General features: G+C 35.5%; 1 protein-coding gene, 1 long non-coding RNA gene and 1 pseudogene across 3 annotated transcripts; all 3 read right to left on the reverse strand.

The window, feature by feature from the left end:
* Positions 1 to 123: 123 nt before the first annotated feature.
* LOC148923399 (uncharacterized) lies at positions 124 to 1,717 on the reverse strand (annotated as a pseudogene).
* A 10,981-nt stretch (positions 1,718 to 12,698) lies between these two features.
* On the reverse strand, positions 12,699 to 13,763 carry LOC148923400 (uncharacterized). Its single transcript, XR_016132350.1, has 2 exons — positions 13,626 to 13,763; positions 12,699 to 13,051 (listed from the first exon to the last, which is right to left on the reverse strand). It is a non-coding gene; the product is annotated as an uncharacterized LOC148923400 (long non-coding RNA).
* Positions 13,764 to 16,931: 3,168 nt separating this feature from the next.
* LOC125205566 (putative serine/threonine-protein kinase PBL3) lies at positions 16,932 to 20,004 on the reverse strand. Of its 2 annotated transcripts, none has more exons than XM_048104596.2 (6): positions 19,584 to 20,004; positions 18,428 to 18,765; positions 18,219 to 18,354; positions 17,942 to 18,078; positions 17,732 to 17,855; positions 16,932 to 17,602 (listed from the first exon to the last, which is right to left on the reverse strand). In XM_048104596.2, the coding sequence occupies exons 1-6, from the start codon at positions 19,639 to 19,641 to the stop codon at positions 17,154 to 17,156; spliced, it is 1,242 nt and encodes a 413-aa protein (XP_047960553.1). In that variant the 5' UTR covers positions 19,642 to 20,004; the 3' UTR covers positions 16,932 to 17,153. The 2 variants fall into 2 exon arrangements, with proteins under 2 accessions (XP_047960553.1, XP_047960551.1); XM_048104594.2 differs by having other exon boundaries at positions 18,428 to 18,768; positions 19,584 to 20,003.
* Positions 20,005 to 25,598: the final 5,594 nt, after the last annotated feature.

Raw genomic sequence — 25,598 nt, forward strand, 5'->3', positions numbered from 1 at the left:
ATGGGTTATCATTATAACGCACCCCTGTTCTGTAATGTATATCTAATTATGACTTACCATGTCATAATTTTCCCATTTGAAATTTTCAATCTTTGACACAAATTCATTCAAGTTTGAGCAAAATCATTCTTGACTCTCTACTTCAGTCCAGCCAGATCTCCTTGCAGTAATGTTGTAAATCTGTCATGTTTACATTTTTGTAAATATATTTAACTTTTAATGTAATACTATTATTTATTTACTCGTTTACTGTACCGTAGGTGCGGTGTTGATGAAAAGACGACTCGGTGATGCCTTTGATTTGAATTTTTCATTGTAGTTGAGGAACACAACCCATGCATCTATGATGTTGATCCAGACGTATGTACGTGGAGTAAGGCTGTGGAAATCAATCTTGAACATTCTGATCATGTCGTTCTCATAAACTACCTCATAACTGATTTCAAATTCATATTTAATGTTAGTTAAAAGAACTGAATAAGAATATAATTATGTAATTCAAAACTTACTATTCACTTTCTTCATGTGTTATCAACTACATTATATCTCTCTCTTCTTTATTTAGTTTTCCTTTCAGATTTACTGCTCTGACATTGTAGGGAGAGCACATTGCTTCAACAATTTTCTTTGTTGTTCTGACCACTTTCTCCTTTTCGACTGGAGGTTCTAGAGAAACCATCTTCTTCCCTTTGTCCTTATTCAAATTTTCTTCTCTCTGTTTTAAAACTTCATCATCTCCTGTTTCATCATTTATATCCTCCATGACAGTGGATATTATGGTATCAACTCTGTCATGCTTTCATTTTAAAAAAATATAAATTGTTATTGACAGAAGGGATATTATTTTACCCATAGGAACTATCATATTATCAGCCAAAAATCTAAAACTATCATTATGAAACAAAAGTATCATTTTATTCACAGAACCTATCATTTTATTACCCGAAACTATCATTTTATCATGCAAGTATCATTTTATCCGCTTAAACTATCATTTTATGATGCAAAAGTATCAGTTTTCAAATAAAACAGAACCACCAAATAACATCATCAAATCTATATCATTTTAACCATATAAACACCATTTTATGTACTTAAACTATCATTTTTAAAAGTTACCTCATATTCTTCATTCTGAACTTCTTTCTCTGAAACTTTTTCCTTTTCTTTTCAAGCTGCTTTATCAGCCATTTCCTTTTCACTTTCATTCTGTTTCTCTTGCTCCTTCTCCATATCCTTTTCCCGATTAAATTCATCATTCTCATTAGGACTGTCATCACATTCAGGTATCAGAGTGAAGGTAGGGAACTCATTCCTATTTTTCAGTATATATGTCCTCTCAGCAGCTTTAGTTAACTCAATCATGATATCAATCCATTCAGGATCAACAGTTTCATCATTGTTTATAGCCTGTGCCATTGTATTCTGACTTTCTATAACATGTTGCACACCTTTCTCTCTCAATCCCATTGCATTTCTCGTTGTATCACAGATTATCTTAAAGCTATTGAGATTCTTTAACATTCTTGGCAGTTTCCTTCCATTCATCTATGAAATTCTCCCATTCACTGGTTGTCCCCACTTCATCATGATCATTTGTCTTCAAAACTTCTACATTTTGAGATTCATCATCTTCGTCATCTTCATCATTTTCTTCATGTGGCTGCTTTTTATATCGGTCATACTTATGACCCAGACCAAAAGCTGAATTCTCCATTTCTGCTCTTTGTCTTTCTTTCAACAGTTCGGCAGTCCATCCTTTAACTGTTGGATAACATCTTGGCACCATTTTTTTTTCAAAGAGAATTCTGTCCACGTAACAAGCCTACATTAAACAAAAACTAAATATTAGTTTTTCTGTAAATAGATTCATAGACAATGGAAAACAAATATATTCTTACCACTACAAAGATAATTGGCCCAGTAAATATCTTTGCTATGTTGGTTTTCCACCTCTTTTGTGTTTAATGCAATCTAGATATGACATAGCTACACCAATTATATTTTTTGATCTTCTCAACATCAGCTATGTAATCTAAAATTTTTGGCGTGATATTTCCATCTGCAGGAGTGTTAATCAAGGCATACTCCATGAGAACCATAAAAGTTCATTTAAACAACTCACCACCTTCTTTATCTCTCTCCATCTGCTCTACAACATACTTTGGCACCATTTTTTTCTCTCCACCTTTACAGAATCTAGCAATTTCAGTTTTGATGTGGATATTTTTCTGAAATTTGGTTTTATTGATAGGTAAAGATCCAATCGGGAACCCAAGAGTTATGTGAACATCTTCATCATCTAAAAACAGTGATTCCCCACTGTTCAACTCAATTGATGAACTTTTATGGTTAAAGTTGTAGATCAGATAATACGCCAATGCTCTTGGGAAACTTCTTATATTGAAGTTTAGGAGTGCGCCAAACTCAATCTCTCGAACAGCTCTTCTTTGATTCTTGTTTAGAGATTGAAGCATGTCAACGAAGAAGTCAGTATTCCTTCTTCCTGCCAAAGTTGTTGTCTTAATGACTGTACTATCTTCAACAACTTTTTCCTTGCCCTTCTTTGAAGTTGTCTTACCATCAGTTGCATGTTTTTAAGGCCTAGATTTGGCTCGTTTTAAATGTCAATCTTGCAAATTATGTTCTTAAATTGCATATATTATATATTTTGGTATTTTGATGTGTTTGTTGATAAATGATAGAAAAAGATAGAAAAAAGGTGCAAAAATGGTCAAGGTTCAACAGCCTCTGTTCGAGCCCATCTGCCAAAGAGTTTGAAGTCCAACCAGTGCTTAATATATACCATTCTCTTCGTCTTCGAAAGAGCTTCGCGTGGGTACCTTGAACATCTAAATCGGAGTTCTATGAAGAAAGTTATGGCCATTTTACGAACGTTGCGCAGTGCAGTCAAAATTAGGCGGAAATTAAGGAAGGAAAGAAATTGTTGCCAAATCTCTCCTATTAATTGGAGAATTCGAATTTACCTTGTTTCCCATTACTTGGAGGATACTTTTTACCAATTATAAATCATTTTCAAGCCTATATATACCCCATAACCTAATTCATAATATTCCATCTCAGAGCCTCCAACCCTCTCCATGCCCTATACTTATTTCATCTCATATTCCACATATAATTCTTCCATCTTCCATTGGAGCGGAGCTCTGCAGCTCCAGGCAAGAGAAGACTGAAGATTGCATAATTCAACCTTGGGTTTTGTTTTGTTTTTCTTCATGTCTAGTACTTTTTGTTGTTTTGCTTGTCTATGAGTATTAAACATCTTTTGTAGAATTTTTGGTAACATGCTATGATTTTGAGTTATTTATTCAATTGTTTTTCCTTGTTAGCTCTTGTAGTTATTTCGATTTCTCTTGTGCTTATACATTTGTTGATTGGCCATCTTATGAATGCATGTGGATTTTACTACAATACCTGGGAAGTGAGTAGTTTGATTTGAAAGAGGAGAAATTGAAGTCTTTGCCAATATAATCGACAGATTTGAGCCTTTGAATGAAGCAAATTTATCTTAGGAGCTTTTAGGAGTTGTTGCCTTAGTTCTAGGAGTGACACTTCGCTTCTAGGTAGCAATCTACAAATTGTATGCTTCGAGAGAAGATATAGTTTTACCTTAGTGATAGCTTAGTAACTCTAGAGACCGTAATTCAAGTCTTTTGGATTTTAGCTTTTGATTGTAGTTCCTAAAACTCTACATTCCTTAGCCTGTTTTGTATATTATTTATTTTTATATTTTCTGTTATTTATTTATTTCTTTATGTCTAGTTATAAAACCAAAACCAAAAATACTTTGTGTCTCTAGATAGTATATGACGCTTAGTATATGGTAGTCAGTTGCAATCTTATTCCCTGTGTTCGATATCTCGGTACTGACCTTTAGCTATACTAGATCTACCTTGTATGCTTGCAGGTATTTTTAGTGCTAATAAATAGTGCATCAAGTTTTTGGCGCCGTTGCCGGGGAATATTATTGTTTTAAGCTGATATTGTAGAACGGTTGATAATACTAATTTGGAGTGTAATATTTTGTATAGTTTTGTTTTGATTTTTTCTTCTTTTTTTTATTTGTTTTGAAGGAGCACGAAGCACAACAATGGATTACTCTCCGCTCCTATGGAAGATGCAATTATCTGTTACAACATTTGATATACTCCGTAGAGCGTGGGTGAGATATAAACATATGCTTGCTCTCTTGTTTTTATTATTTTAGTTTTCTCCTCCGTAGAGCTTAAGTTTTTCTCCGTAGAGCTTAAGTTAAAAAATATATAAAAAAAAAAACTCTTTTCTTTGAATTTTTTTTTCGTTTACTTTTTTTCTATTATTTTTTTATTTTTTTTTCCTTTTTCCTTTGCTTCTGATTTTCGTTTTTTTTTTTTTTTTACAAATTTGTTTTTTTAAAGAAAAACTACACCCTCCTTCCCTCTATTTTTATTTTATTTTCTCCACATAATTCACACACACTTCAAATTCAAATCACATAATCAAATTCTTTGGATTCTACCGATTATTCATGTGCTTAAATGTTAATCACCACAAGGTACATTTTTTTAATTTCCGAGGTTTGATCTTGAATTCTTTCATTGAATGACCTTGTTGTTGATATATATATTGGGAGTATTGATAGGAGTTTGATGGGTGATGATTTCATTGGGATTTATTCATAGTGAATTTGTGAGTGTTGGATTTTTGTAAGAAATTATTGTTGGGTGTGCTTGAGTTTGTTTGATTCTTGGTGGATGAAAATTGAATAACACTTTGGCTTGATTGTTTATACACATAGTTCATGTTCATAGTATTGCGAGACTATTTTATCTTGCATGAATTGTGTTTTAGGAGTTTAAACTATTTTGCGTGATCTTGGTCTATTGTTGAAAATTTTTGCAATTAATTGGGGGATAGCGAAGAATACATGGGATGAAATTGATCATGTTAAGGTAGATAATTTGATTTCCATATTTTATGCCTTGATATGATTAAAGTTTGGGGGATTGCCACATGTTATGTATCGTACTCTACTACAATTTTCTTCATTCTATGCTCACATTGCGAAATTGTAGGTACAAAAGGCATCCCAAAGGAAGTCCTGAGAATGGGGGCTAACTTATGAGTTTCAAAGAACGTCAAGCTAAAGATGTTAACCAAGCGCTTGTTGGGAGGCAACCCAACATTGGTATCATTTTTTTTCCTTATTATTTTTATTTTTAGTTTACTCACGTCCCTACCGACTTTTCAAACTTATTCTTAACGTAGTTTAGAATAAGTTTGGGGGGATGAAGTGGTGGACCGTGAGTTTAGTTGTTTTCGTTAGTTTTTTATTTTTATTTTAGTAAACCCGAGGTGAATCTTGTCATGAGCATAACATAGAAAACTTAGAAATACTCATGTTTAGGGACATCAAACCGAGTTGCCTATGATAAAAAAAAGTTCTTTTATGTGTTGGTTGAGTTGACTTGATGCATTGATTTGAAGGTTTAGTTAAAATGTGCACAATTAATGAATTGCTTGTTTGCTTTGAATCATGCTTATACCTTGTGAGACTTGAGCTATAAATTTCTTTCTTGTATGATTTATCTGCAATCATGTATTTGTTTCTAGAACTTGCTCCTAGTCTGCCTAAGTCTACATAGTGTTTAAATGATAAAAGAGGACGTTAGGCCATCCTTCTTAGCTACTTTATATATCCACATTAATGACCTTATTCAAAAATATTTTTTCCTAGCTAGCCACTTTGAGCCTTTAAAGCCTTATTCTTTGGAAGCTAAATAAAGGGGAATATCCATACACTCTTGGTGAATTTTAGTTTATATTTTGTGAAAGAGTTGGAGAGATAAGGTAGAAAAAAAAGTAGTGTGCTTACTTGTGAAAAGTGCATAGACATCTGAGGTTTGAATGAGATATTCAGTTGTGCATAAAAGAAAAAAAAAAGGATGTAAAAAAAATGAAAAGAAAAGAAAAAAAAAATCAAAGGAATTTGGGAAGTGAGTAGAAATTTAGACAAAGTCTAGAATTTACTGAGATTTGAATTGTTGGTGGGGTGCTAAGTTTGATGTGGTAGAACTTCATCACTTTTGCTATGTTTGGGTTTAGTCACTTTTTAGCCATATTTCCTCACCTTACCAAAGAGCCTACATTATAACTTAAAATAAAGACCTTTCGGATTTTTTATTTTAATTACATAAAGTAGAGGAGTGATTAGATTTCGAGCAAGCCTATGGTAAACTTTGCATGTTGCATGATCTGAGAACATACACTTTTTCCAATAAACACTTTGAAAGTGAGTGATAAACACACTTCTAAACACTGTGAGCGCATGTACTTCAAGGTGATCAACGAGCTAGTAATGAAAATGCACTAATAAGCTTTGCTTGATTTGATTTGTGTTATTGTCAAACTCTTTATTTCTTGTTAAAAAAATTTGAGGCAACTATGAAATCTAGTTCTTAGCATCCGTGTTTCTTTATTAGTTTTTCTCTTATTTTGTTTGAGGACAAACAAATAATTAAGTTTGGGGGAGTTGACAAACACGGATTTTGCATGTTTTTAAGGGCTAGATTTGACTCATTTTAAATGTCAATCATGCAAATTATGTTCTTAAATTGCATATTTTATACATTTGGTATTTTTGATGTGTTTGTTAATAAAATGATAGAGAAAGATAAAAAAAAAGGTGCAAAAAGGCCAAGGTGCAGCAGCCTCTGTTCGAGCCCATTCTGCCAGCGAGTTTGAAGTCCAATCAGCTCTTAATATATACCATTCTCTTCGTCTTCGAAAGAACTTCGCGTGGATATCTTGCATATCTCAATCGGAGTTCTGTGGAGAAAGTTATGCCTATTCTACGAACGTTGCGCAGTGCAGTCAAAGCTGACGGGAATTTAGGCGGAAATTCACGGAAGAAAATATATTATTATATTGTGAAGTCCAATCTCTCCCATTTATTATAGGGCACGAAAATTATCAAAGCAAAACCTTTTTCCACCCTATAAATACCTCTTAACATAATTCATATTCTTTCACCTCAGAGCCTCCAATCCTTCCCCCTCTACACCTTCTTCTATCCCATATACCACACTTATTTTCCTCCATCTTCCATTGGAGCGGAGCTCTGCAGATCCAGGCAAGAGAAGACTGGAGATTGAAGATTCGACCTTGGGTTTTATCAATTTCTTCATGTCTCGTACTTTATTTGTAGTTTTTACTTGTCTATGAGTAGAACATCTTTTGTGGATTTTTTGGTGAAGATATTCAATTGATTTTCCTTGTTAGCTCTTGCAGTTATTTGGTTTATCCTTATGCCTTCTATATTCAATTGATTAGCTACCTCTTGAATACATATTAGAGTTGATTAGAGTACTCGGGAGACGAAATAGTTGACTTGGACGAGGGATAATTCACACTTTAATTCAATAGAACTCGGGAGAGTTGAGGTTTCACGTGAGGTCATTGGTCTTAACGATCTTTTAGGAGTTAGGTCTAAGAATTAGAAGGGGACTTCAATTATTACACCTAATCTACGGATTTCTCACCTGGGGGGGTTTAATCTAGTTAAGTGACCGACTTAATAACTCTAGAGACCGTAATTCAAGGAAGTCAATTGTGTTTTGAATCCTAAAATTCTACTTTCTTACGCCTGCTTTGTATCATTGTTTTTATGTTTTTTTGTTATTTGTTTATATTTATGTCTAGTTTATAAAACCAAAACCAAAAATACTCTGTGTCTCTAGATAGTATATGACGCTTAGTATATGGTAGTTAGTTGCAATCTTATTCCATGTGTTCGATATCCCGGTACTGACCTTTAGCTATACTAGATCTATCATGTATGCTTGCAGGTATTTTTAGTGCTAATAAATAGTGCATCAGTCCGCCAACCCAATCTCTCGAACAGCTCTTCTTTGATTCTTGTTTAGAGATTGAAGCATGTCAACGAAGAAGTCAGTATTCCTTCTTCCTGCCAAAGTTGCTGTCTTAATGACTGTACTATCTTCAACAACTTTTTCCTTGCCCTTCTTTGAAGTTGTCTTACCATCAGTTGCATCATCATTCTTTCTTTTCTTCTTATTTCTTATATGTTCTACTTCTTCTGCTAATGTTCTATGTTCATTATCATCATCATCACGAATGTTCTTTCCTAATAAACAAAAGATTTCAGTGTGTTAAACAGTTTATGTCATTATATAAAGTCAAAGTATCATTTTATCCCATGAAACTATCATTTTATAATGTAAAAACATCATTTTATAATCTGAAACAATCATTTTATCAAGGGCAATTATCATTTTATCTTCTGAAACTATCATTTTCTAAATTTCAATGAGTTCAAAAAAGCAGAGAGGGCATAACTTGTCACTTAAGTAGAACAAAACACTATTCACAAAGTATCATTTTATCATTTTCAGAAACTATCATTTTATGCACCCAAAGTATCATTTTATCAAGCAAAAGCACAATTTCTACATTTAAACAGATCAACCAAACACATAGCAACACACACACACACACAAAAACACAGACACACACAACAACACACACAAACACAGCAGCAGTAGCATCAGGACACACACACACAAACATAAAGTATCATTTTATCCCATGAAACTATCATTTTATAATGTAAAACCATCATTGTATCTATACAAATATCTTTTTATCTACCCAAATAACTTGTCATTTAAGTAGAATAAAACACTATTCACAAAGTATCATTTTATCATTTTATGCACCCAAAGTATCATTTTATCAAGCAAAAGCACAATTTCTACATTTAAACAGATCAACCAAACACATAGCAACACACACACACACACACACAAAAACACAGAGACACACACAACAACACACACAAACACAGCAGCAGTAGCATCAGGACACACACACACACAAATATAAAGTATCATTTTATCCCATGAAACTATCATTTTATAATGTAAATCTAAATATATAGATTGTTCTCAATATTGTCATGCATGAACGATATTGTATAAATATAAGAAACATCTACACTAAAAAACTACAGAATCTAAAAAAAATCGAGCAAAATCAAAAGTGAAATAAATAATAAACTTCATCCAACCTTTCTTCGATGATGCTTGAGCGTTTTCCTTCGACATATTCCAGAATCGGATGATTTTTCCTTCGATTCGTATGCTTTGTAACGCGATTCAGAGGGTTTGATTGTGAGAGAAATTGAATGCAGGGTTTGAGTGTGAGGGAAATTGAATGAGGCGTTTTAAAATCAAATGACAATTTTGCCCTTAATATATCCGAAAATGATAGTTTTATTTGATAAAATGATAGTTTTTTTAGATTAAATCTAGACCACATATTTTAAAAATGTGTGGTGGAAATTTAGTTATAGGGTTATCACACAAATTGGGGTTATCATTATAATGCACCCCTATATATATATATATATATATAAAGATGCGGGATTTTGTGAAATGAGGAGATCAGAATAATGGTAGAAAATAAAAAAAAAATTCAAAGAAAATTAAGGCTGAAATATACGTGTAGATGGAATGGAGAAAATCATGGAATGTGTATAACCGCTGCAATGAGTATTATACCTAAACTAACATTTTCTTTATTTATAAGTAATATTATTAATTAAACATGGCATAACATTCGGCCATCAGATTGAATAAATCAATGGTTTAGGATTTGTTTTATGTTTTACAAATATTTAGCATAATGACTTGAATACATCCCTATATATATATATATATATATATATATATATAGAGTCTCATTATCCACAAACCCACTCTTAAAGACCGAACCACCGAACCATACCAAATTAGGGCTTTTAGATCTAGTTTTTTACGGATGAGATTCACAAATTTATAAATTATTTTCGCCTTCATCACCAATCTATTTTAATTCATCTGAAGGTAAATAAGTCATACTAACACGTAACGAAGATTTAACTTCATTCCAGAATATATTACTTCATTCCAGTAGGTTTTTACTTCATTCCAATAGAATTATTACTTCATTCCAGTACGTAAATGCAGTTTCGCCGTCGCGTGCCGTTCTTTCTCTCTACAATATCTATCATCACCGCTACGGTGTTGATATGGTGTAATAAACACATGGAATAATATAATAAATTGTTTTAATGAAGTATGTGTAGAAGCATTTGAAGTCCTGCCGGAATGAAGTAAAAACCTTATCCAATGAAGTAATAATATTTCTGAATGAAGTAATAAACTCACTTGAATAAATTGTATTTTTTAATGTGAATAAAGTAAAAACTCATGTCAATGAATTCGAATGAAGCATATGTTGAATCATTTCAAAACCTACTTAAAGCAAGTAAAAACATGTTGTAGTTTCAAGGTATTACGTACGGAATGAAGTAATAAACCTATACAATGAAGTAAAATTGGCTTGTAATGAAGAGCGAAAAAAATTTACACAGCAGCACATCTCATCAAAAAACTAGATCTAATGGCCCAGATTTGGTCTCTAGTTCGGTCTTTAAGAAGGGTTCGACATTGATTACAACTATATATATATATATAGGGAAATGATCAAAACAAGTATCACTTTAAATCAAGAAATGAAGACCGAATTTAGACCATAGGATTAGGTATTTTAATCTTGAGATGGAAAGATCTAATGGCTCAATTATTTTCGCAAGTCATATTTATTTATTCCCTTATAATACCAAAAGGTTAATATTGTCATTCAAGTTCATTATATTGTTATTCAAATTCCTATAATCATGCACTTCTATCTTTCCATTCTCATTTTCCTTGTGTGATTGATTGGGGAATTAATCCTAATTTCCTTCAACTCTTACGGTTTTTACATCTTCTTCAACATATCTCTTGTGTGTTGATAATATTATTCTACAATCCGTCGCCACTTTATTTCATCGGTAATTTATGTTCATATAAGTTTTTCATCTTCTAATTTCAGTCGGTATTCATTATTTTATATGTAAATAAAATTTCATAATTTTTTTTTTAAGTCTACCGCACCGTTTCTCCATAAATGGAAACCGTAGCAGATCCTTCTTTGCTTGAAGACAATCAATCAATCTTCAATGACGTGCTTGAAAACACGGGTTCTGTTGTGAAATTTAAGAGAAAGAAAAGCGGAGATCTAGAAGCCATTCTGAAGTTTGATACTATATATTCTCATTTTGAACTCAATTCAGTTTAATTTTAATTTTGGACGCCATTTACTTGCATTGTCCGTTTGATTTACATTTACTGTTTGCTTTTTTAGCTATGACCGGCTTATCAGAGTTGTAAGACATATATTATCACTGATTGTACTCATTTTGATCATATTTGTTTGACCCTTTCTGGCACTCCGTAGTATTATATAATGACTCGAATATGGGTTATTATGACACAAATTACCCATAAGATGAAATGGTATAGTAATTTTGTTGTTATTGTTAAAATGACTCAATGTTCCATTTAGTATGACGTATTCGAAACCTGGATGTATTCTGTTGTACGAAATTCAATTTAAGTCTGTATGTAGATAACAATTTTTTGAAATGACCCAAATATACACTTAGTATGACACAAAGTGTAAACATTATGTCATGGTTCGGTATTTCGACCATACATATCAAGGGGATTGCAATACCCTTAAACAATTCGATTTTTAGTCAAACGACTAATGTACTATTCAATATTTGCACTACACCCAAAACATTGTTTGCGCAATTTCTACGTGGGATTTGATGTACACAAAACTCGACATTAATACAAAATCATACATAGGGCATGTTTAGGTCATTGTAAGTGTGGTTTTCCGTCATGTTAATTTTGGATGATCTTGTTTCGGTCATTGTTAGTGTATTTTTTGGCCATTTTATGAATGACCTTGTTTGTGTCAATTATTTCATTAGATCACATAATCATGGGGCCAAGTTTTGTTTTTTTCTTTAAATATGGCAATACCATGAGAATAATTTGACAGACGTACATATATGATTACTAGTACATAGAGACTCCAAAAAAGTTTGTTGAAGTAACAATAACACCCGGTGACATTTTTAAAACATATTTTCCAGATGTATCCAAATTCAAATTTTTCGATCCAGAATAAATTTTGAAGCTTGATACTACATATTTTCATGTTTAACTCACCTCAGCGCACTGTCATTTTCTATGCTATTACTTTCATGTACGAATTTGGTATTTGTTTTACTACCTCCGTCCCCCAAAATTTGCTACACTTTGACCCGATACGAGTTTTAAGAAATGTAATGGAAAGTGAGTTGAAAAAGTTGGTGGGATGTGGGTCCTACTTTTAAAGTATTAGTTTTATAATAAAATGTGAGTATGAATGAGTTAGTGGAATATGGGGTCCACTACCAAAAATGGTAAAAGTGAAGTGTATCAAATTTTCAGGGACGGACCGAAATAGTAAACTGTATCAAATTTTCAGGTACAGAGGTAGTAACATTTAATGTCTTGTTATTCTGACGATGACCCAAAGTTGCATTTTCTATGACATAAATTGATCCTGGGGTACTCACATTGACGAATTCGAATATCGTTTTCCTGGTATACTTATGTATTATGTAATGACTTGAAAGTTCAATTAGTATGACACAAACTGAAAAGAGTATGACATTGTGGAGTAATTCTCACAATGACTCTAAGTTGCATTTTATATGACATAAATTTCTGTAAAACTGAACTGTTGAAACATCCTTAATTTAAAACAGTGGTAAACTATAAAAAATGAAACAGAGATTCAGTCTTTTAAGTTATGACACAACCATTGCTTAAGATCTGTAGTTTGCTATCATCTTTTCAACGTCGATCTTCGCGTTCTTGTTGTCCTTTTCATAATGTTTGGATGCCGACACTTTATTCAAAATGACGCTATGATTATTTTCCGCCACCATCAACAGACGACATTATTTAGCTATTAAATACTGAAGCACACCCTTCTTTCTAGGTGATAGTCCACAATTCCACTGGCCCTCTCTCTCCACCATCTTCAACTGCATTATTAGTTTTCTTTTGTAATTCAACTACATCAGCATTCTCTACCATTGTACCTTTACAATTAAATGAGGTCATTCTTAGTATATTTTTAGGGCATAGTAGTAAGCATGACCTAAAATTATCTAAAAGTTATCCAAAACACAATTTTGTGTCAATGCTCCACTATAACACGTAGATAGAAAAAAATTTATTCAGTTTTTCACTAATTATACCTTTCTCTGGATCTTTTGTCACCTTGTTCATAGAATCAATTTTTGGGATAGAGGCTTCAAAATCTTTTACTCATCTTTAACCATTTCTGCTATTCACGATAATTAATTTTAGTATGTCCAAATCATAAACAAATTTATTAATACAAAATTCAGTTACCAAATGAATAACATAAAACACAGATTCAAGTGACATACCTTTAGGAGGTTAATTAATGGAAGGAATTTTGGTTTTAGATGTTTCCTTCTATACTATTCAGAAACTATTTGAAAAATCAATAAAAGAAAAAAAAAATGGAAAAACGATAAAAAAACTTGAACATAAAAGCGTTGTGGCCAGCAAGCGAAAATCACAGAAATTGTGAATCAGTTACCAAAAATCTAAATTAAAACTTTTTTCAAAGCGTTGCTAACTAACCTTTACCGTCAATCTTCGTTGTTCTGGCCAAGCGAGAGCGTACACCATCGTTGGAAGAATCGTCGTCGCCGATGAGAGATTTTGCTGCTTCGGCGTTGAATTAAATTTCTAGGGTTTTTGGGTTGAATAGTGATTGTGTTGGAGTGGTCTGCTTTGAAGAACGGATTATATTTTCTCTCTCTCTTAATTATTGGCGTTTAAATGATATGAATTTTAATCAATCCCATAAAATCCGCCCACAAAAAAAAGGTAGTTAACCGTTCCACTTTTTTCACTACCCAAAATGCCCTTCATATGACCAAAAGGTCGCTTGTCATGACATAAACATAAAAATTTAACCAACCAATATATAGGGGAGCACTATGGCGCATCTTTAATTAGAGTGCTAACGTACATCCAACCACGTGCTGCCATGTGGCACGAAAAATGCAATATTGTATATATAAAAATGCAATACACATTTGTGAAGTTGTTCATGCATTTCCGCAGATTGCATTTTAGTTATAAGAAAATTGCATTTTTTATTGTTAAGTTTTGCATTTTCACATAAATTGCATTTTATATTGTTAAGTTTTGTTTTTTCACATATATAAATGCAATCCGTATAGATATAAAATGCAAATTAAATAGTTAATATCGAAAATGCAAAATTCAACAATAAAAAATGCAATTTGCATATAACAAAAATGCAATCTGTCGAAATTCAATTATAACTTTTACAAATGCATATTGCATTTTGCTGTATATAATATTGCATTTTTCGTGCCACGTGGCAGCACGTGATTGGATGTACGTTAGCACTTTAAAATTAGTTAGCATATTAGTACATCCCTAAACCCTAAGTCCTATTAACCACAAATCCACCCTTAAAGACCAAACTAGAAACCGAATCTTGACCACATGATCTTGAATTTGATGGATTAGATTAGATAATCAAAGGTTAATTTTCACACTTCATTATATACTCAATTTACTTCAATGCGGGGGTATTTTTGTAATTTCATAATTAGGGTAAAAATTCAAAAAATTTACTCATGCCCGCTCACGCGTTTTCGGCTGCATCTTCTTCTCTCCTCTCTCAAAACTTCTCTCCAAACCTAGTTTGTCTTCATATCTTCATCGTCCATCGATCATCACCGGCAAAATACCACTGAAATCGACCACATTCATCTACGGTTCAGAACTTCTGTCTATCAGTTCATCATTTAATCGATAGATTAACCATCTAGATTGAATCCATACATTCAAAATGGTCAATACTCGGAAAATTTCTACCAAAAATTCTGGCTATATTTCTGGTGAAGGTAATACACGCTTTGCAAAGTTCTTACTCTTAATTTACTTTATCTAATTCCTAACTTCGATTCGGTCTCTATTTCTTATGTAAATGAACCGGCGTGACTTTTGGTTCATACCATTTAAGTGTGTATAAAATATGTGCATATGGTACCGGCAAATACACACTGAAAATATAAAAGATACTCCCATAAAAGATAGTCAGCCAACCCCACTCGACCCCACCTTGATTCGCCGCTGATTTCAACCTCTACATCAAAGTGAGAAAGCTTGGATGGAGGTTGGTGATTTTTTATCTCCACTTATAGTGTAAATGCTATGGTTGAATTAATTCAAATCTAGAACTAGATTTCATTATCGAATCATTAAAGCATTGAGATATGACTTACAGTTTGTATCAGAGTCAATCTAGATTTGGTTAATTCACCATTTATGTGAGTTCAAAATCGAAATTTGAATGGTCTTGGATTTTTCGATTTTGGTTAAATATGCTTCCGTTATGTGTTGGGTAATTGTTTTATGAAATGTTAAAGCAATATAAGGATATTCTACCCATTAAAGATTTCAATATTTAAATAATATATAACTTGTTTATCACCAAAGTGGTCTTGTTATATTGCATTTATTTATTGAAAATGATAAATGTTAATTAATTGATTATGATTATAGAGATTAGCTATAAATGACATAAGAGTTTGATTGATCAATTATTTTATTATCTATATACTAGGAGATCATCTAAAGGTGGATCATTGTACATAGTTAATAAATACGAAGTGAATTAATCATTTATTCATGTGTCATTTAGTATGTACACCCAAAGGCAACATGCTTATTTGATATATGTTTAGTTTGATTAATTGTTAAAGTATACTCCCTCCGTCCCGGAGTATTAGACTCACTTCTTTTGGGCACATGATTTAAGGAATTGATATTTAAATAGTTAAAGTGGAGAGAGTAAAGAATGAGAGAGGGAAAAAGTAGGAGAGAGAAGAGAGAAAAAAATAGGTGGATAATAAAATAAGATAGATGCTTTTTGCTAAAAAAGGAAATGAGTCTAATATGTTGGGACATCCCAAAAGGGAAAGTTGGTCTAATACCTTGGGACGGAGGGAGTATAATTTAGCATCGCTGAAAGTACACGTGCTTAAGTATTACCCAAAGGTTGCTTGAATGCATGTTATTTAAAGTTTTATTATAGTTTATACATCTATGTTAAAGAACTCAAGCACTTATAGATAAGCATGTATAAATGTTGCAGCTTTATAAAATTTGTGTGCATATGCTAACTCTGTCATTAAATTAATGGGCAAAATTATGGAGATTGGTCCAAACAGATCCGGCTTACGCTGGGTGTAAAGATATTGGACCATGTCATACTAACGGAAAAGGAATCTCAATCATTATGGATGAGAACTCCGTAACTGAAAGTCTAAATTAAGACTTGGGAGTGATCAAACAGGTTGAGCCTTATGAGAATGACAATGGCAGAAAATTTGAGGTCATCTTTGCCCATGACAGAAAAGAAGGGAATTCATTAAGAAAATTATAGAGTGTTCACGATCGAGTTTGGTTGATTAGTTAATTGTAGAAGCATAACGAATGAGCTTACTACAAAGAAGTTTGACTGGTCTCAGTCAATTCACAATCATGTGACAAACATGTGTAACTTGACAGTAAAGTTAACGACCTTGAGAATGGAGATTCATGAGCAATTCTCGGCCCAATTTATCAAACTCCTTACATGTGGAATTTAGCCAATTCCATGTGAATTTAACACCATTAAAGATAAATGGGACATTTAAAGAATTAAAGGTTATGTTAGTATAAAATGAATGGAGATTAAAGAAGATAAATTATCAAGTTGTGAATCTTAGTCTTGAAGGTTTAGACACCAATAAAGGAAAACTAAGTAAGTAGGACAAAAGGAAGGATAAATCGTTTCTGAAAGATCCAAAAAAAGCATATCCATAAGGAAAAGAAGAGTTTCGGTAACACCTACCACTACTATTAAGGAAATAAAATGGGCTTCTTTTATGTGAAAAGGAGAGATCTCGGATTCAATTCATATTGAATTTCCCTCCCAAAAAAATAATACAGATATTAGATTTCACTCATAAGCCCACAATCCACCACCAATACGAACACGAAAATGTGATCCTAAGTGGGAAATTTACAGATGAATATTAAGGTAATATCATATGATAAGCATACAACAACTAGCAACCCGCCTCATCTTACACGGGGGGATCTACGGTGTGCTGGCACAGGAGATGCCAACGGTGTCATATTCATAGGCGAATGGTGCTTCGACTGCAAAATGGGCACGTGCTCACCTTGCTGATTGTCTGTCTTCAAGTGTCTGATTGCGCACTTGGGCGCTTGGAGCTCTTCCAGTTTGGCCAAGACCTCCGCCATACGAGGCCTCTGCTTCGCCTCGTGGCTCAGGCATTGCACAGCAATGGTGGCAGCGGTGAAGGCTGCTTTCTGAGGGTATTGCCCCTCCAGTTTGATGTCCATTATGCGGAACAGTTTTCTCTTGTCGCCCATGTATGGCTTTGCCCAATCCACTAGGTTTTGCTCGACACCTACCTTCGTTTTGTCAACAGCACGGCGCCCAGATAGCAGCTCGAGCATAACCACCCCAAAGCTGTAAACATCGCTCTTTGCTGTCAACCGACCTGCTCATAGACCAAGAACGACAAGAATTTTGTTAGAACATAGACGATAGATGCTTTTGTGGATCTTCAAAGGAAAAGATAAGCAAGTTATCAAAGGAAAAAAAGCATGATGTGTTTTAGCTGTTTCACCTGTGGCAACATACTCAGGTGCAGCATATCCATGTGTACCCATAACTTGAGTTGACACATGGGTCCTATCACCAGTTGGGCCAGCTTTTGCCAAACCGAAATCGGACAGCTTCGAATTGAATTCCTGCATCCCCAAATGAAGTTGTCAATGAGAAAAGATAATGGATGGCTCATTAACAAGGTTAGCAGTGTAACTAGTTGGGTTCATACCCCGTCTAGAAGAATGTTTGATGCTTTAAAATCTCTGTATATGACTTGCTCTTCAGCTTCATGCAAGAAAGAAAGGCCTCTGGCAGCACCTATAGCCACCTTGATTCTAGTAGCCCAAGATAGAGGTTGAGGCCCTCCTGAAAAACGGACACAAAAGCAATTAGAACTGAATTAACAAAAGATCACACCCCACAACACGAAAATACAAACTATAGTGTTGAAGTAATTATATACAGAGTAATATTCATATGACAAACTTAACAAAGATAATGCATACTTCTGAACAAGTGATTCTCTAGGCTTCCTTTTGGCATGAATTCGTAGACCAATAGCCGATTGTCACCGTCCGAGCAGTAGCCAATAAGTTTAACTAGGTTTGGATGGCGAAGCTGACCCAAGTAATTAACTTCTGTCTGAAAACCATAGCCAGACTCTCAGAAACTTGAAAACATAATTTAACTAAGCTGTGTAGTAGCAGATACTTACCAACCACTCTTTATGGCCTTGGAACCCTTCAGGCTTTAACTTCTTGACAGCAATGACCAACCCTGATCCAGGCCTGGCAGCAGTAAGAGTATGCTCGTCGATCCATCCTTTGAAGACATAGCCGAATCCTCCCTCCCCAAGAAGACTGTCAGGTCGGAAGTTTCTTGTAGCATTCTTTAACTCGTTAAAGGAGAACGCCTTCACATGAGGGGATGAGAGAATCTCAGCTTCTGATCTCGGAGTGGGGAGGCTTTCTGCACTGCTTTTAGCACTGTACGAGGGAATGCTTATGTTGGATGGAGCTGATGAGTTGCTGTTTTTGCAGGCAAATCTCGATGCTTCTGGAGATAATTAAAAGGCAAACTTAGGCGAGATCATTACCCCTGTCAACTAGTACTACTGTTCTTACAAATTCACAATTATTAACAGCACAAACAGGATTGAAGTGACTTATCCAATATATGAATTCAGTATTCGGAGAAACTAGATATTTGAGTTAATCTAGTCCTTTATATACAGAGTCAACTGACAGTGAGTATACATGATTAAAAGTTTCTATCAATGCATTCATCTATGCTAACGCGAATCTCCATATTTAAGATCATTGTATTTTAAGTATACAGAGAAACAATAGTTACTAATAGGGGTAATCAAGACAAGAAGTTTTGAGTCCTTTACAAACAAATATCAGTTGGATATGTAGAAAATAACCAGAAATTGTAGACATCTACCTAAATAGAAGAGGCTGCTAATAATTACAGATAACAAGAAGTATCTCTAAATGGGAATCAGTTTTTCACTTGCCCTAATTCCCAAGTTACCAGTATACAAAAAAAGAAACAGCATATTTCTATATTGAAGAGATTACAAATAATTAATGCTTCTTCAAGTAATAATAATTGAAACTAAAGGGAAACGGAACAAAAAAAAAACATGTTTTTTCACTATAAGCACAAATCAGAGCCAAAATTCACAAAAATAACATAAACCTATAACCATCAAATTCAGCTTAATTAGGTTAATTTTTAAAAACTGTATCCGCACATCGAGTTCAAACAAGATCCACACAGTTTCTAACAAAATGAAATCGGGATCGTCGGAATCGAAAGTGCAGTCGCAAAATCGATAATTCAAAAAAAAAGAGAAGGAAAATTACCAGAAGTGGTGCTGAGAGTGGCGTCAACTCTTGCAGAGGAACCAAAGCAATTTCCCATACCTAGAAGAGAGCAGAGCAGTGACGAAAAGGATTGTGAAAAATCCTTGAAAAGGAGTGGAGGAAAGTGTAGATGCAACCAAACAATCGGGCTAATAATGGAATGGGGCAGTAAATAAGGCAAGTTCCCCGACTAAATTCGCAAGCGTTTTGGTGTATGCAGGTGGAAGCGGGGAAAGTAGATGACAAGAAAGATGGAAAAGTAGAAATTGTTTTGCGCAACAAGGAAGAAACTTCTCTCTCTTTCTCACTTGCGCAGAGAAAAGGGGGTGTGGGTGTGAAAAAGGCGGAAGCGAGATGGAAAATGCGTAGAACTGAAGGAGATGCGGATGCTGCCTCTCTCTCTCTCTCTCTCTCTCTCTCTCTCTAGAGATTGGTTAATGAAGTAGTAGTAATTCTCTTGCCTGAATTTGTTATGGACTTTGAGCAGTGACCCACCTAACTACACGACAAACACCCCATCTCTATTTTTGTTAACGTGTTTGCCACTGCCCACGCTTTCCTATTTTAACCCTCTTTCTCACATTGCACTATTTTCTTTTTCTTTTTCTTTTTTCTTTTTCTTCTACGGGATTTATCTAATTTGTTGATTGGACACCATTCATATATTTCCGGACCATTAAATTTTTACTCCTAAATAAATTTAGTTGTCCTATTACCTAGTGTGTTCAGCCAATCTTATAGTAATATGGAATAATATGTTTGGACTAATGAAATTTTTACTCTTAACTAAATGGTTCGATTTAAAAATAACTTGTGATGATCATGAGATTGAATTCTTGAAGAACTGCACCACTCAAATACTCTTTTGAGGTTGCATTTTAGTTCAGCAGTTGACTATTGCTCAAGATTTTCAAAATAAGCCTAAAAATAGACAAATAAATATGCGCATTTTAGATTTTACCAACCCATCCCATCACTATTTGTTCTATAAAATGGAATTTGTTCTATTTGGATTAGAGTATCTCCAGACGTGTCCTTCCCACTAGTACCTCTACTAACCCTTCTCACATAAACTGTCTGCTACGTCGGCACTAGCTCTTCCCATTTCACTGCCACATCACTAGCCCTTCCCACTGCACTAGGACTTCCACTAGCCCTTCCCGCAATTATTCAATTTACGGATAAAATTTACGGAATTAAAATGTCGACACGGATTACGGGAAAATTCGAATACTTCATTAAAAAATTACATAAAACTTAAAAAAAATTACATAATCTAAAAATAAAATTACATAATACCCTCGGCTCTATTCCTCCTCGTCCTCGTCCCCGTCGCCCGTGCCGCTGCCGCCTCCGACGTCCCCGCCCCCAATCTCAACGCCATGATCATCAATGGGTGGCATCCCTAAATCACGCCGACATTGGTCGACCACATCCTTGCAAAGCCTTTTGTACACAGGATCGTGCGTGCTAAACCATGTCCTCATGCTCTGCATCAGGGTCTTCGTCAGCTGCGCACGGGCGAGGCGGTCGGTACCTGGACCTTCCGGGGCATCCGATTCGACCTCGTAGGACCCGCTGCCGCTTCCCCTCGCCATCCGCTGCGCAGCCTGTTGCCCCATCGGGCGACGACGACGGCGAGAGTCTGATCGTGGTAGCGGGGCCACCTCCTCGGCTTCGGGGAGCTCGTGCGAACCAGCACTGCTGCTGTACTCACCGGATTCGTTGATCTTCGAACACTTCCAGCCCGAGTCGACACCCGCACAAAACTTTTGCGAGTTCTTGACCACGAGAAAGGCCTCCCATTGGTCAAACTCTTTGAACCTTAATTCTCTGTCGGGATACTGGGCCAAGGCTCGGTTCTTCACATCCTCCTCAGACATGCCGCTGGTCGCCATGCGCAGGTTGTTTTGGTAGAGGGCGGCAAAACGACTGAGCTTAGGCCTCAACCGAAGCCACTGTTTCCGGCATTGCTCGGAAGTGCGAGGCTTCGCCCCAGCCGGTTTGCATATGAGGTAGGCCTTGCTAATGCGAACCCACATTCGGTCAACATACTGGTTCGGCCCAGTATAGGGATCCTCTGTTAGAGTTTGTATACTAGAAATCACGTTTCGAGTGATTGAATACTGTAAAACTCTTATTTTATTTTCCAATGAATAAAACAGATTATTTTTGTCATAATGTTGTTATGTTTTACATTTAATGGATGTTAATGCATGTTTAAATGTATAAGTTAACTTAACAAAGTCTAAGTCTTTGTTTTAGTAGACCGGTTGTGGGCGTCGTCCACTTTAAGGTAATACGGTCAGTTCTAAACAAAGAAAAATATGAATTTCACAACCTAGATGGAATTAGACTACCCATCGAGAAAGGTTGCAATGTCAGTCCGTATATTTCTAAGCCTTACTGAAATAAGATGACATTGGTGTGGTATAGCACTGAACGGATCTAACAGCAAGACTTGCCTTGGGCTATCTACTGAAAGGCGAGGTCTTGATAAATATTTATTTCTTAATCAATGTAGGTTAGCATTGAGCATACGGTATTGATTATGCATTGCTTTGACTTATCAAATGGTGCGGGTTTTTCGTAACCCAATTATCCTGATATATTGGGCAGTGGTGATCGATATCTAGCGGTGCTAGGATTGCTATTATATTGAATCGTGCACGAGCTGAGTCTCGTTTGATAATGTCCTCAAGAGGAGCGCGAAACAAGGTTTTATTATTCGGAACCTAGCTAGTTGGAGTTTGATTACTCTATGAATAATAAATAAGTGTTTCATGCTGAGTCCACTCTTGGAATTAATAAGAAGTTAATTAATTAAGTCAATAGCAGACATTAATTAATTAATGGACATTTTAATCTTAAGCGCGGGAAATGAAAGATAAACGGAAACCCGGATTACTTGTAATTTCGGATTTGGATGGGGAGAGTTCAATATTACTTCTGTAGTGGCTGCTCGTAATATTCCAATTATAACTTATATTAAATTGTGGGTTCAATTTAATTAGTAAAAGTAAATTGGATGAGCCCATATCCAAAGCCTTCCATAGATCCCTGTCTGGGCCCAAAAGGAACTTAATATAAATAGGAGAATAAAGGAGACAGAAATAACACAATTTTATTTGCTAAAATTTTCGAAAATTTCAGCTCTCACAAGCTGTAGGAATTTTCGAATTCCTCTCCTGTTTCAAAAAGGATTTCTTCTGTCTTCTTTATTTAAGTCCTAGTATTCTAGTAAGATCAGCCCACACTGATATTAGAGTACAGTTCGGGAACCAGAGAGAAGATTTGTGGTCTAGTACTCAAAGCATCACGTGGAGAAGTCGCTAGCCATCTTCAATTCTTTGGAGAATTAAACAAGGTATTTTTCCTGCTCCGTAGAAAAGCATGTTTTAGGTTTCTATATTCTAAAACATGATTGATTCAAGTTATGAGCATGATACATGTGAAATTTGCGCGAATAGCTTTTGTCTAAATAATCTGCTAAATAGATCTGATAATTATGTGATTTGTTTTATGCACCCGCTTCCGCTGCCAGCCCCATCAATTGGTATCAGAGCCAGTCTTTGGCTCTGATTATTTGGATTTAAATTTCGCGAAATTCATGTATGCATGTCTTATTTGATTACGAAGCGTGTTCTTGTTTTATTATTTATGTTTATGCATGTTGAACTCAAGAACATTCGAATCATAGAACTTGAATTATTCGAACGTACGAGATGTGCGATTCGTCGGCGCTTGCGCCGGGACGAATCGCACTACGTGCAATCGAAGTAGGGTTGTCGAATTGAGTGGGAGCCGAGGGAGTCGGGCATCGGGCGACGCGCCGGCGAGCAAGGGCTCGCGCGCGCCGCCGGCGAAACCCGTGCAAACCCTAGCCGGCCCCGATTGAACTCGACGCGACAGAAAAAGGAGCCGAAGGGATACGATCAAGCGGCGACGCGCTGACGAGCAAGGGCTCGTGCGCGCCGCCGGTCTCGACCGCATGCCCAGGCCGGAATCGACTTCGTCGCTGGAGAGGAGATGAGGCACGGTGGCTCGTCCGAGAACCACCGAGGTGCCGAAGCTCTACCGGATAAACCCTAACCCTAGAATCCCTAACCCTAGTCGCCCGTCACCGGCGATGCACGACCGAGAGCAGCTGCGCCTAGCGCCGCAGCTGCTGGTTCGCGCGAGGCCGTCGGTTGAGTGGGAGCTCGCCGGAGCATGGCGGTCAGTGGCCGCGGGATGCTCGGCAAGACGGAGGGAGTCGCGGCATACGCTCGCCGCGAGGGAAGGAGGAAGCGCGCGCCTTCGGGCGCGGCCTGCCGGCGGCGGTCGGGCGGCGAACTTGCCGCTCCGGCGAGCGTCTCCGGTGGGAGTCTTCAAATCTTCGTCGTGTTGATTCGTGCGAACCTCGAATCACTAGATATCGACGAAAGATTATTTTAATGATTATTTAATTTATTAATTAATAGATATCATTAAAAATAATATTATTTAATGAAATAAAATATTTTGGGAAGATTTCCCTAGATTTTAGGAATATTTGGATTATTTTCTATATCTATGAATATTTTATATCCTAGATGATATAGATAAGAATAATTTAATAGTTTCCTAAATATATAATATATCTTGAATCTATAATAAGATAAGATATATGTAAGATTACATTAAATAATATAATTAATCATCTTCCTAATCTTGAACTTGGAAATTATATGAATTTAATTTTTCATGTCTAATTAAGATTATAAATAATGTACTTTATTTTAGATATATCTTATAGTATGACATGAATAAGAATTAAATTCTAGAATAATAATTCCTAAACTAAGATACTAAAGATAATGAAAGATTTAATTATCCAGTCAATTAAATGCCAACAGAATTTAATTAGTCTTAATCTGCCTTAAGGCTAAAGGATAATTAATGAAAAACCATAACTAAAATATCTAAGCGATAATTATGAACTAAATGTTTATATATGGTCTCCATCGGTTGGACTGCCAAATTTTGTGAAGCTGATTTTCTAATATTATCGCCACCTACAGAGTAGGGACAATAATCCTACGAAAACAGTAAGTTCATAAGGGCGGACTTCTCAAATAATAAATAGAATGAACTAGAAAGTGATTCCTAATATTATCGCCACCTACAGAGTAGGGACAATAATCCTAAGGAATTACAAGTTTCAGGGTTCAATCAGAATTTATGAGATAGCTTGGTTTTATTATCAGCACATAAACATTGTTATGGGAGTGTGTTGTAGAAATAAAATTCTGTAATGCTAAATCTGATGGTCATGCTTAGGCAACATTAGGCGTGTTGACCTCCAGAGGAGGAAGATATTGATGCGTCGGTGCTGTGACCAGTAAAATTGTCAAAATTTTAATGCGTATTTACCTCCAGAGGAGGGTACAATTTATTAATTTGGCTGTTGTAAGATTTTGAAAAGTTTTATGGTTAATCTACTCAATTTCCTTACATAAGTTTATGACAAATAGTAAAATCTTCTGTTTGCAGTGCAATAAAATTCGTCAAGATGTCTTTTAATCCTCTTTCTGCCATTCTCAAAGAAAACAAACTCGAAGGCCAAAATTACATCGAATGGAAACAAAACTTGGATATCGTTCTCACAGCAGAAGAGTACAAGTTCGTACTCACTACTCCACGCCCAGCTGTCCCGGCTGCTAGTGCCAGCCAAGCATTGCGAGATGCGCATAGACGGTGGCATAAGGCGAATGAGATGGCTAAGTGCTACATGTTGGCTTCTATGTCATCAGTACTCAAGCATCAGCATTCTGCCATGGAAACTGCCGCCGAGATCATGACAAATCTCGCAAATCTTTTTGGTACTCAGAATCGAACGGCTAAGTCTCAAGCCTTTCGGAGTATCATGACGAAGTCTATGAAGGAAGGCTCGTCTGTGAGGCAACACGTCCTCGAGATGATGAGTCACCTCAACCAGATTGAGGTATTGGGAGGGACGATCGATCCCGAGTCCCAGGTTACTATAATCCTTCA

Source organism: Salvia hispanica, chromosome 6 (genome assembly GCF_029641045.1).
Source record: "Salvia hispanica isolate PSC_SH4W2 chromosome 6, Shi_PSC_v1, whole genome shotgun sequence".
NCBI lineage: Eukaryota > Viridiplantae > Streptophyta > Magnoliopsida > Lamiales > Lamiaceae > Salvia > Salvia hispanica.